This window comes from Salvelinus alpinus, chromosome 4, assembly GCF_045679555.1.
Source record: "Salvelinus alpinus chromosome 4, SLU_Salpinus.1, whole genome shotgun sequence".
Lineage (NCBI taxonomy): Eukaryota > Metazoa > Chordata > Actinopteri > Salmoniformes > Salmonidae > Salvelinus > Salvelinus alpinus.
The window spans coordinates 4,386,194-4,399,530 of NC_092089.1; the positions used below are offsets into that span (position 1 = coordinate 4,386,194).

The following is a 13,337-nucleotide window of genomic DNA, read 5'->3' on the forward strand; positions in this document are numbered from 1 at the left end:
ACTGGTCTGGGGGTAGGAACTAGACAAGTGTTTCATCACAGATCTGGCCAGCGTCGGCAACATTTCTACGAGGAGTTAACATGAGTATATATTTCAATAGACATCGGTATGTGTAGGAGGTCTAAGCATTTTAGGTGAAGTTTTTCCAGGAGTGAAATCCAACAGTAAGATTATGTTGCTGATCAACAACTAATCAGTCAACATGAACCACGCTACAGAGGACAACCAGTTGGTACACACTACTGAAGGTAGTCTCTACCATCTCTACCATCTCTACCATCTCTGTTCCCGTCCAGTTGGTACACACTACTGAAGGTAGTCTCTACCATCTCTACCATCTCAGACATGTGTCTGTTCCCGTCCAGTTGGTACACACTACTGAAGGTCAATCCTCCCCTCTACCATCTCAACACTACTGAAGGTCAATCCTCCCCTCTAACATCTCAACACTACTGAAGGTCAATCCTCCTCTCTACCATCTCAACACTACTGAAGTTCAACCCTCCCCTCTACCATCTCCAGCATCTCAGACACCCTCATGTATCTGTTCCCGTCCAGGTCGTACATACTGTGCCTACAAATAACTCACACCAGAACTACAAATCCCACCTCTCTGTTCCCGCCTCACCTGTACAATCTCCAGCATCTCAGACTTGCTGATGTATCCGTTCCCGTCCAGGTCGTACATGCTGAAGGCCCACTTCAATTTCTGCTCCAGCTTGCCCCGCGACGTGACGCTCAGAGCGATGATGAACTCCCGGAAGTCTATCGTCCCGTCCCCGTTGGCGTCGAAGGTGCGGAAGACGTGCTCTGCGAACTTGGAGGCGTCTCCGTAAGGGAAGAAGTTACCGTAGATCTTCTTAAACTCCTCCATGGAGAGGTTCCCGCTGGGGCAGTCTCTCAGGAAGCCCTTATACCACTCCTGGATCTCATGCTCTGTGAAGTCCGTGCTCTCCAGCAGATCCTGCATCACCTCTGGGCGGAGTTTGCTGTTCTGCTTCCCCATGGCTGGTGGTTACTATAGTAACAGCTGGAAGAAAGAGAGAGAGAGGAAACAGAAGCTGAGAAAAGGAGAGGAAGATGTCCACTAGTCCTGAAGACCATGATGATAACAGCGAACAGAAACAACAACATGTTAGCTGTATGTTGACGGCTGTAACAGAGAAATTAGAGATGCACATCCTACATGACACAGGAGATCTTTTTTTTTTTTTTTTTTTAAGGACCCAAAACATATGTTTGGTTGTTTGCATATCACAGAAAGCTTCATTAAAGACGACTTAGTTATCAGAGCAGCAAAGTAAGCAGACAGAACAGTATCCCTCTACTGCTATGCAACCAAACCGCCTGTATCCTTCTGAGGAACCCTCATCGTGGAACGAGGGAGAAGTGTACTTCACTGTGCCCAGGAATCTTCACATGCTCAATGTTACCAAACATATTGTTATGTCTGAAGTGATGGAATATTCCACGCAGCAGACAGACACACACATATGTCCATGTACTGAACGTACGGCTGTAGAAAACACTTGGAGACAGACACTACTGAACGTACGGCTGTAGAAAACACTTGGAGACGGACACTACTGAACGTACGGCTGTAGAAAACACTTGGAGACAGACACTACTGAACGTACGGCTGTAGAAAACACTTGGAGACGGACACTACTGAACGTACGGCTGTAGAAAACACTTGGAGACGGACACTACTGAACGTACGGCTGTAGAAAACACAGACAGACACTACTGAACGTACGGCTGTAGAAGACACTTGGAGACGGACACTACTGAACGTACGGCTGTAGAAAACACTTGGAGACGGACACTACTGAACGTACGGCTGTAGAAAACACTTGGAGACGGACACTACTGAACATACGGCTGTAGAAAACACTTGGAGACGGACACTACTGAACGTACGGCTGTAGAAGACACTTGGAGACGGACACTACTGAACGTACGGCTGTAGAAAACACTTGGAGACGGACACTACTGAACGTACGGCTGTAGAAAACACTTGGAGACAGACACTACTGAACGTACGGCTGTAGTAAACACTTGGAGACGGACACTACTGAACGTACGGCTGTAGAAAACACTTGGAGACGGACACTACTGAACGTACGGCTGTAGAAAACACTTGGAGACGGACACTACTGAACGTACGGCTGTAGAAGACACTTGGAGACGGACACTACTGAACGTACGGCTGTAGTAAACACTTGGAGACGGACACTACTGAACGTACGGCTGTAGAAGACACTTGGAGACGGACACTACTGAACGTACGGCTGTAGAAAACACTTGGAGACGGACACTACTGAACATACGGCTGTAGAAAACACTTGGAGACGGACACTACTGAACGTACGGCTGTAGAAAACACTTGGAGACGGACACTACTGAACGTACGGCTGTAGAAAACACTTGGAGACGGACACTACTGAACGTACGGCTGTAGAAAACACTTGGAGACGGACACTACTGAACGTACGGCTGTAGAAAACACTTGGAGACGGACACTACTGAACGTACGGCTGTAGAAAACACTTGGAGACGGACACTACTGAACGTACGGCTGTAGAAAACACTTGGAGACGGACACTACTGAACGTACGGCTGTAGAAAACACTTGGAGACGGACACTACTGAACGTACGGCTGTAGAAAACACTTGGAGACGGACACTACTGAACGTACGGCTGTAGAAAACACTTGGAGACGGACACTACTGAACGTACGGCTGTAGAAGACACTTGGAGACGGACACTACTGAACGTACGGCTGTAGAAAACACTTGGAGACGGACACTACTGAACGTACGGCTGTAGAAAACACTTGGAGACGGACACTACTGAACGTACGGCTGTAGAAAACACTTGGAGACGGACACTACTGAACGTACGGCTGTAGAAAACACTTGGAGACAGACACTACTGAACGTACGGCTGTAGAAAACACTTGGAGACGGACACTACTGAACGTACGGCTGTAGAAAACACTTGGAGACGGACACTACTGAACGTACGGCTGTAGAAAACACTTGGAGACAGACACTACTGAACGTACGGCTGTAGAAAACACTAGGAGACGGACACTACTGAACGTACGGCTGTAGAAAACACTTGGAGACGGACACTACTGAACGTACGGCTGTAGAAAACACTTGGAGACGGACACTACTGAACGTACGGCTGTAGAAAACACTTGGAGACGGACACTACTGAACGTACGGCTGTAGAAAACACTTGGAGACGGACACTACTGAACGTACGGCTGTAGAAAACACTTGGAGACGGACACTACTGAACGTACGGCTGTAGAAAACACTTGGAGACGGACACTACTGAACGTACGGCTGTAGAAAACACTTGGAGACGGACACTACTGAACGTACGGCTGTAGAAAACACTTGGAGACGGACACTACTGAACGTACGGCTGTAGAAGACACTTGGAGACGGACACTACTGAACGTACGGCTGTAGAAAACACTTGGAGACGGACACTACTGAACGTACGGCTGTAGAAAACACTTGGAGACGGACACTACTGAACGTACGGCTGTAGAAGACACTTGGAGACGGACACTACTGAACGTACGGCTGTAGAAAACACTTGGAGACGGACACTACTGAACGTACGGCTGTAGAAAACACTTGGAGACGGACACTACTGAACATACGGCTGTAGAAAACACTTGGAGACGGACACTACTGAACGTACGGCTGTAGAAGACACTTGGAGACGGACACTACTGAACGTACGGCTGTAGAAAACACTTGGAGACGGACACTACTGAACGTACGGCTGTAGAAAACACTTGGAGACAGACACTACTGAACGTACGGCTGTAGTAAACACTTGGAGACAGACACTACTGAACGTACGGCTGTAGAAAACACTTGGAGACGGACACTACTGAACGTACGGCTGTAGAAAACACTTGGAGACGGACACTACTGAACGTACGGCTGTAGAAAACACTAGGAGACGGACACTACTGAACGTACGGCTGTAGAAAACACTTGGAGACAGACACTACTGAACGTACGGCTGTAGTAAACACTAGGAGACGGACACTACTGAACGTACGGCTGTAGAAAACACAGACAGACACTACTGAACGTACGGCTGTAGAAAACACTTGGAGACGGACACTACTGAACGTACGGCTGTAGAAAACACTAGGAGACGGACACTACTGAACGTACGGCTGTAGAAAACACTTGGAGACGGACACTACTGAACGTACGGCTGTAGAAAACACTAGGAGACGGACACTACTGAACGTACGGCTGTAGAAAACACTTGGAGACGGACACTACTGAACGTACGGCTGTAGTAAACACTTGGAGACGGACACTACTGAACGTACGGCTGTAGAAAACACAGACAGACACTACTGAACGTACGGCTGTAGAAAACACTAGGAGACGGACACTAATGAACGTACGGCTGTAGAAAACACTAGGAGACAGATACTACTGAACATACGGCTGTAGAAAACACAGACAGACACTACTGAACGTACGGCTGTAGAAAACACTAGGAGACGGACACTAATGAACGTACGGCTGTAGAAAACACTAGGAGACAGACACTACTGAACGTACGGCTGTAGAAAACACTTGGAGACAGACACTACTGAACATACGGCTGTAGAAAACACAGACAGACACTACTGAACGTACGGCTGTAGAAAACACTAGGAGACGGACACTAATGAACGTACGGCTGTAGAAAACACTAGGAGACAGATACTACTGAACGTACGGCTGTAGAAAACACTTGGAGACAGACACTACTGAACGTACGGCTGTAGAAAACACTTGGAGACAGACACTACTGAACGTACGGCTGTAGAAAACACTTGGAGACAGACACTACTGAACGTACGGCTGTAGAGAACACTTGGAGACAGACACTACTGAACGTACGGCTGTAGAAAACACTTGGAGACAGATACTACTGAACGTACGGCTGTAGAAAACACTTGGAGACGGAACCTACTGAACGTACGGCTGTAGTAAACACTTGGAGACAGACACTACTGAACGTACGGCTGTAGAAAACACTTGGAGACGGAACCTACTGAACGTACGGCTGTAGGAAACACTTGGAGACAGACACTACTGAACGTACGGCTGTAGAAAACACAGACAGACACTACTGAACGTACGGCTGTAGAAAACACAGACAGACACTACTGAACGTACGGCTGTAGAAAACACTTGGAGACAGACACTACTGAACGTACGGCTGTAGAAAACACTAGGAGACGGACACTACTGAACGTACGGCTGTAGAAAACACTTGGAGACGGACACTACTGAACGTACGGCTGTAGAAAACACTAGGAGACGGACACTACTGAACGTACGGCTGTAGAAAACACTAGGAGACGGACACTACTGAACGTACGGCTGTAGAAAACACTTGGAGACGGACACTACTGAACGTACGGCTGTAGAAAACACTAGGAGACGGACACTACTGAACGTACGGCTGTAGAAAACACTTGGAGACGGACACTACTGAACGTACGGCTGTAGTAAACACTTGGAGACGGACACTACTGAACGTACGGCTGTAGAAAACACAGACAGACACTACTGAACGTACGGCTGTAGAAAACACTAGGAGACGGACACTAATGAACGTACGGCTGTAGAAAACACTAGGAGACAGATACTACTGAACATACGGCTGTAGAAAACACAGACAGACACTACTGAACGTACGGCTGTAGAAAACACTAGGAGACGGACACTAATGAACGTACGGCTGTAGAAAACACTAGGAGACAGACACTACTGAACGTACGGCTGTAGAAAACACTTGGAGACAGACACTACTGAACATACGGCTGTAGAAAACACAGACAGACACTACTGAACGTACGGCTGTAGAAAACACTAGGAGACGGACACTAATGAACGTACGGCTGTAGAAAACACTAGGAGACAGATACTACTGAACGTACGGCTGTAGAAAACACTTGGAGACAGACACTACTGAACGTACGGCTGTAGAAAACACTTGGAGACAGACACTACTGAACGTACGGCTGTAGAAAACACTTGGAGACAGACACTACTGAACGTACGGCTGTAGAAAACACTTGGAGACAGACACTACTGAACGTATGGCTGTAGAAAACACTTGGAGACAGACACTACTGAACGTACGGCTGTAGAAAACACTTGGAGACAGATACTACTGAACGTACGGCTGTAGAAAACACTTGGAGACGGAACCTACTGAACGTACGGCTGTAGTAAACACTTGGAGACAGACACTACTGAACGTACGGCTGTAGAAAACACTTGGAGACGGAACCTACTGAACGTACGGCTGTAGTAAACACTTGGAGACAGACACTACTGAACGTACGGCTGTAGAAAACACAGACAGACACTACTGAACGTACGGCTGTAGAAAACACAGACAGACACTACTGAACGTACGGCTGTAGAAAACACTTGGAGACAGACACTACTGAACGTACGGCTGTAGAAAACACTTGGAGACGGACACTACTGAATGTACGGCTGTTGTAAACACTTGGAGACGGACACTACTGAACGTACGGCTGTAGAAAACACAGACAGACACTACTGAACGTACGGCTGTAGAAAACACTAGGAGACGGACACTACTGAACGTACGGCTGTAGAAAACACTTGGAGACAGACACTACTGAACGTACGGCTGTAGAAAACACAGACAGACACTACTGAACGTACGGCTGTAGAAAACACTTGGAGACAGACACTACTGAACGTACGGCTGTAGAAAACACAGACAGACACTACTGAACGTACGGCTGTAGAAAACACTTGGAGACAGACACTACTGAACGTACGGCTGTAGAAAACACAGACAGACACTACTGAACGTACGGCTGTAGAAAACACAGACAGACACTACTGAACGTACGGCTGTAGAAAACACAGACAGACACTACTGAACGTACGGCTGTAGAAAACACTTGGAGACGGACACTACTGAACGTACGGCTGTAGAAAACACAGACATATCTAGAACGTCTACTATGTACCAGACAGAGCTGAGAACTTACACAGTGCAGCTCTAGAGAAAGGGCTGGTAGAACGTCTACTATGTACCAGACAGAGCTGAGACCTTACACAGTGCAGCTCTAGAGAAAGGGCTGGTAGAACGTCTACTATGTACCAGACAGAGCTGAGGCCTTACACAGTGCAGCTCTAGAGAAAGGCTGGTAGAACGTCTACTATGTACCAGACAGAGCTGAGACCTTACACAGTGCAGCTCTAGAGAGAGGCTGGTAGAACGTCTACTATGTACCAGACAGAGCTGAGGCCTTACACAGTGCAGCTCTAGAGAAAGGGCTGGTAGAACGTCTACTATGTACCAGACAGAGCTGAGGCCTTACACAGTGCAGCTCTAGAGAAAGGGCTGGTAGAACGTCTACTATGTACCTGACAGAGCTGAGACCTTACACAGTGCAGCTCTAGAGAAAGGGCTGGTAGAACGTCTACTATGTACCAGACAGAGCTGAGGCCTTACACAGTGCAGCTCTAGAGAAAGGGCTGGTAGAACGTCTACTATGTACCAGACAGAGCTGAGGCCTTACACAGTGCAGCTCTAGAGAAAGGCTGGTAGAACGTCTACTATGTACCAGACAGAGCTGAGGCCTTACACAGTGCAGCTCTAGAGAAAGGGCTGGTAGAACGTCTACTATGTACCAGACAGAGCTGAGGCCTTACACAGTGCAGCTCTAGAGAAAGGGCTGGTAGAACGTCTACTATGTACCAGACAGAGCTGAGGCCTTACACAGTGCAGCTCTAGAGAAAGGCTGGTAGAACGTCTACTATGTACCAGACAGAGCTGAGGCCTTACACAGTGCAGCTCTAGAGAAAGGCTGGTAGAACGTCTACTATGTACCAGACAGAGCTGAGGCCTTACACAGTGCAGCTCTAGAGAAAGGCTGGTAGAACGTCTACTATGTACCAGACAGAGCTGAGGCCTTACACAGTGCAGATCTAGAGAACGTCTACTACAGTTGAAGTCAGAAGTTTACAAACACGAGTCATTAAAACTAGTTTTTCAACAACTCCACAAATGTCTTGTTAACAAACTATAGTTTTGGCAAGTTGGTTAGGACATCTACTTTGTGCATGACAAGTAATTTTTCCAACAATTGTTTACAGACAGATTACTTCACTTATAATTCACTGTATCACAATTCCAGTGGGTCAGAAGTTTACATTGTGCCTTTAAACAGCTTGGAAAATTCCAGAAAATGAAGTCATGGCTTTAGAAGCTTCTGATAGGCTAATTGACATCATTTGAGTCAATTGGAGGTGTACCTGTGGATGTATTTCAAGGTCTACCTTCAAACTCAGTGCCTCTTTGCTTGACAGCATGAGAAAATCAAAAGAAAATCAGCCAAGACCTCAGAAAATTAAATTTGTAGACCTCCACAAGTCTGGTTCATTCTTGGGAGCAATTTCCAAATGCCTGAAGGTACCACGTTCATCTGTACAAACAATAGTACACAAGTATAAACACCATGGGACCACATGCCACATTCTTCAAATAAAGTGGTGAGCCTAACTGACCTACGACAGGGAATTTACTAGGATTAAATGTCAGGAATTGTGAATAACTGGCTAAGGTGAATGTAAACCTCCGACTTCAACTGTATGTAGCAGACAGCTGTGGAGTAGAGGAGTACGTCCTCAGGAGAATGTGAACCTCTGACTTCAACTGTATGTAGCAGACAGCTGTGGAGTAGAGGAGTACGTCCTCAGGAGAATGTGAACCTCTGACTTCAACTGTATGTAGCAGACAGCGGTGGAGTAGAGGAGTACGTCCTCAGGAGAATGTGAACCTCTGACTTCAACTGTATGTAGCAGACAGCTGTGGAGTAGAGGAGTACGTCCTCAGGAGAATGTGAACCTCTGACTTCAACTGTATGTAGCAGACAGCGGTGGAGTAGAGGAGTACGTCCTCAGGAGAATGTGAACCTCTGACTTCAACTGTATGTAGCAGACAGCGGTGGAGTAGAGGAGTACGTCCTCAGGAGAATGTGAACCTCTGACTTCAACTGTATGTAGCAGACAGCTGTGGAGTAGAGGAGTACGTCCTCAGGAGAATGTGAACCTCCGACTTCAACTGTATGTAGCAGACAGCTGTGGAGTAGAGGAGTACGTCCTCAGGAGAATGTGAACCTCTGACTTCAACTGTATGTAGCAGACAGCTGTGGAGTAGAGGAGTACGTCCTCAGGAGAATGTGAACCTCTGACTTCAACTGTATGTAGCAGACAGCTGTGGAGTAGAGGAGTACGTCCTCAGGAGAATGTGAACCTCTGACTTCAACTGTATGTAGCAGACAGCTGTGGAGTAGAGGAGTACGTCCTCAGGAGAATGTGAACCTCTGACTTCAACTGTATGTAGCAGACAGCTGTGGAGTAGAGGAGTACGTCCACCGCAGACAGCTGTGGAGTAGAGGAGTACGTCCTCAGGAGAATGTGAACCTCTGACTTCAACTGTATGTAGCAGACAGCTGTGGAGTAGAGGAGTACGTCCTCAGGAGAATGTGAACCTCTGACTTCAACTGTATGTAGCAGACAGCTGTGGAGTAGAGGAGTACGTCCTCAGGAGAATGTGAACCTCTGACTTCAACTGTATGTAGCAGACAGCGGTGGAGTAGAGGAGTACGTCCTCAGGAGAATGTGAACCTCTGACTTCAACTGTATGTAGCAGACAGCTGTGGAGTAGAGGAGTACGTCCTCAGGAGAATGTGAACCTCTGACTTCAACTGTATGTAGCAGACAGCTGTGGAGTAGAGGAGTACGTCCTCAGGAGAATGTGAACCTCTGACTTCAACTGTATGTAGCAGACAGCTGTGGAGTAGAGGAGTACGTCCTCAGGAGAATGTGAACCTCTGACTTCAACTGTATGTAGCAGACAGCTGTGGAGTAGAGGAGTACGTCCTCAGGAGAATGTGAACCTCTGACTTCAACTGTATGTAGCAGACAGCTGTGGAGTAGAGGAGTACGTCCTCAGGAGAATGTGAACCTCTGACTTCAACTGTATGTAGCAGACAGCGGTGGAGTAGAGGAGTACGTCCTCAGGAGAATGTGAACCTCTGACTTCAACTGTATGTAGCAGACAGCGGTGGAGTAGAGGAGTACGTCCTCAGGAGAATGTGAACCTCTGACTTCAACTGTATGTAGCAGACAGCGGTGGAGTAGAGGAGTACGTCCACCGCAGACAGCTGTGGAGTAGAGGAGTACGTCCTCAGGAGAATGTGTTCATCCTCCTCTCAGCGACCGGAAAGTCTGTCTCATATCACAACGTCTCTGACATTTCCTTAAAAAAATAATAATAGCCCCTTTATCTCCCCAATTTCGTGGTATCCAATTGGTAGTTAGTCTTGTCTCATCGCTGCAACACCCGTACGGACTCGGGAGAGGTCGAAGGTCGAGAGCCGTGCGTCCTCCTGAAACACAACCCAACCAAGCCGCACTGCTTCTTGACACAATGCCCACTTAACCCGGAAGCCAGCCGCATCAACGTGTCGGAGAAAACACTGTTACACCTGGCGACCGTGCCGTCGTGCACTGCGCCCGGCCCGCCACAGTAGTCGCTAGTTAGGGCGCGATGGGAAAAGGACATTCCTACTGGCCAAACCCTCCCCTAACCCGGACGACACTGGGCCAATTGTGCGTCGCCCCCATGGGTTTCCCGGTCGGCTGGACTCAAACCCAGAATCTCTAGTGGCGCCAGCGAGCACTGCGATGTCTTAGACCACTGAGCCACTCGGGAGGCCCTCTCTGACATTTACTGCAACAGGAAGTGAGTTTCCCCTCTCTGTCTCTCTCTCTCTGCTAGGTCATCTCTCTCTCTCTCTGAGAGATCAGGTCTCTCTCTCTGCTAGGTCATCTCTCTCTCTCTGCGAGATCAGGTCTCTCTCTCTGCTAGGTCATCTCTCTCTCTCTGCGATCAGGTCTCTCTCTCTCTGCGAGATCAGGTCTCTCTCTCTCTGCGAGATCAGGTCTCTCTCTCTCTGCGAGATCAGGTCTCTCTCTCTCTGCGAGATCAGGTCTCTCTCTCTCTGCGAGATCAGGTCTCTCTCTCTCTGCGAGATCAGGTCTCGCTCTCTCTGCGAGATCAGGTCTCGCTCTCTCTGCGAGATCAGGTCTCGCTCTCTCTGCGAGATCAGGTCTCGCTCTCTCTGCGAGATCAGGTCTCGCTCTCTCTGCGAGATCAGGTCTCGCTCTCTCTGCGAGATCAGGTCTCGCTCTCTCTGCGAGATCAGGTCTCGCTCTCTCTGCGAGATCAGGTCTCGCTCTCTCTGCGAGATCAGGTCTCGCTCTCTCTGCGAGATCAGGTCTCTCTGCGAGATCAGGTCTCTCTCTCTCTGCGAGATCAGGTCTCTCTCTCTCTGCGAGATCAGGTCTCTCTCTCTCTGCGAGATCAGGTCTCTCTCTCTCTGCGAGATCAGGTCTCTCTCTCTCTGCGAGATCAGGTCTCTCTCTCTCTGCGAGATCAGGTCTCTCTCTCTCTGCGAGATCAGGTCTCTCTCTCTCTGCGAGATCAGGTCTCTCTCTCTCTGCGAGATCAGGTCTCTCTCTCTCTGCGAGATCAGGTCTCTCTCTCTCTGCGAGATCAGGTCTCTCTCTCTCTGCGAGATCAGGTCTCTCTCTCTCTGCGAGATCAGGTCTCTCTCTCTCTGCGAGATCAGGTCTCTCTCTCTCTGCGAGATCAGGTCTCTCTCTCTCTGCGAGATCAGGTCTCTCTCTCTCTGCGAGATCAGGTCTCTCTCTCTCTGCGAGATCAGGTCTCTCTCTCTCTGCGAGATCAGGTCTCTCTCTCTCTGCGAGATCAGGTCTCTCTCTCTCTGCGAGATCAGGTCTCTCTCTCTCTGCGAGATCAGGACTCTCTCTCTCTGCGAGATCAGGTCTCTCTCTCTCTGCGAGATCAGGTCTCTCTCTCTCTGCGAGATCAGGTCTCTCTCTCTCTGCGAGATCAGGTCTCTCTCTCTCTGCGAGATCAGGTCTCGCTCTCTCTGCGAGATCAGGTCTCGCTCTCTCTGCGAGATCAGGTCTCGCTCTCTCTGCGAGATCAGGTCTCGCTCTCTCTGCGAGATCAGGTCTCGCTCTCTCTGCGAGATCAGGTCTCGCTCTCTCTGCGAGATCAGGTCTCGCTCTCTCTGCGAGATCAGGTCTCGCTCTCTCTGCGAGATCAGGTCTCGCTCTCTCTGCGAGATCAGGTCTCGCTCTCTCTCTCTCTGCGAGATCAGGTCTCTCTCTCTCTCTCTCTGCGAGATCAGGTCTCTCTCTCTCTGCGAGATCAGGTCTCTCTCTGCGAGATCAGGTCTCTCTCTGCGAGATCAGGTCTCTCTCTGCGAGATCAGGTCTCTCTCTGCGAGATCAGGTCTCTCTCTCTCTGCGAGATCAGGTCTCTCTCTCTCTGCGAGATCAGGTCTCTCTCTCTCTGCGAGAGGTCTCTCAGGTCTCTCTCTCTCTCTCTCTGCGAGATCAGGTCTCTCTCTCTCTGCGAGATCAGGTCTCTCTCTGCGAGATCAGGTCTCTCTCTGCGAGATCAGGTCTCTCTCTGCGAGATCAGGTCTCTCTCTGCGAGATCAGGTCTCTCTCTGCGAGATCAGGTCTCTCAATTCCATTCAAAGGGCTTTATTGGCATGGGAAACAAACTATATACAAAAGTATGTGGACACCACTTCAAATTAGTGGATTTGGGTATTTCAGCCACACCCGTTGCTGACAGGTGTCTAAAAATCGAGCACACATCCATGCAATCCTCATAGACAAACATTGGCAGTAGAATGGGCCTTACTGAAGAGCTTAGTGACTTTCAATGTCACAGGATGCCACCTTTCCAACAAGTCAGTTCGTCAAAGTTCTGTCCCGGTCAACTGTAAGTGCTGTCATCGTGAAGTGAAACGTCTAGGAGCAACAACGGCTCAGCCGCGAAGTGGTAGACCACACAAGCTCATAGAACGGGACCACCGAGTGCTGAAGCACGTAAAAATCATCTGTCCTCGGTTGTAACACTCGCTACCGAGTTCCAAACTGCCTCTGGAAGCAACGTCAGCACAAGAACTGTTCATCAGAAACTTCATGAAATGGGTTTCCATGACCGAGCAGCCGCACACAAGGTCATGTCTCTCTCTCTGCCAGAGGTCATGTCTCTCATCAGTAATGAGACCAGAGAGGAGACATGGACGCGGACAGAGACCGGAGAGGAGACGTGGACAGAGACCGGAGAGGAGACGCGGACAGAGACATGGACAGAGAGTGGAGAGGAGACACGGACAGAGACCGGA

General features: G+C 48.9%; 1 protein-coding gene across 2 annotated transcripts in view; it reads right to left on the reverse strand.

Moving 5' to 3' along the window:
- Nucleotides 1-13,337, reverse strand: part of LOC139572784 (neurocalcin-delta A) — an 83,870-nt gene that overhangs the window by 13,915 nt on the left and 56,618 nt on the right. For both annotated transcript variants that reach the window (XM_071395554.1, XM_071395553.1), the window contains exon 2: nt 629-1,030. In XM_071395554.1, the coding sequence (XP_071251655.1) occupies nt 629-1,006 (378 nt within the window). In that variant the 5' untranslated portion in view covers nt 1,007-1,030. The remainder of the gene's footprint in view (nt 1-628; nt 1,031-13,337) is intronic.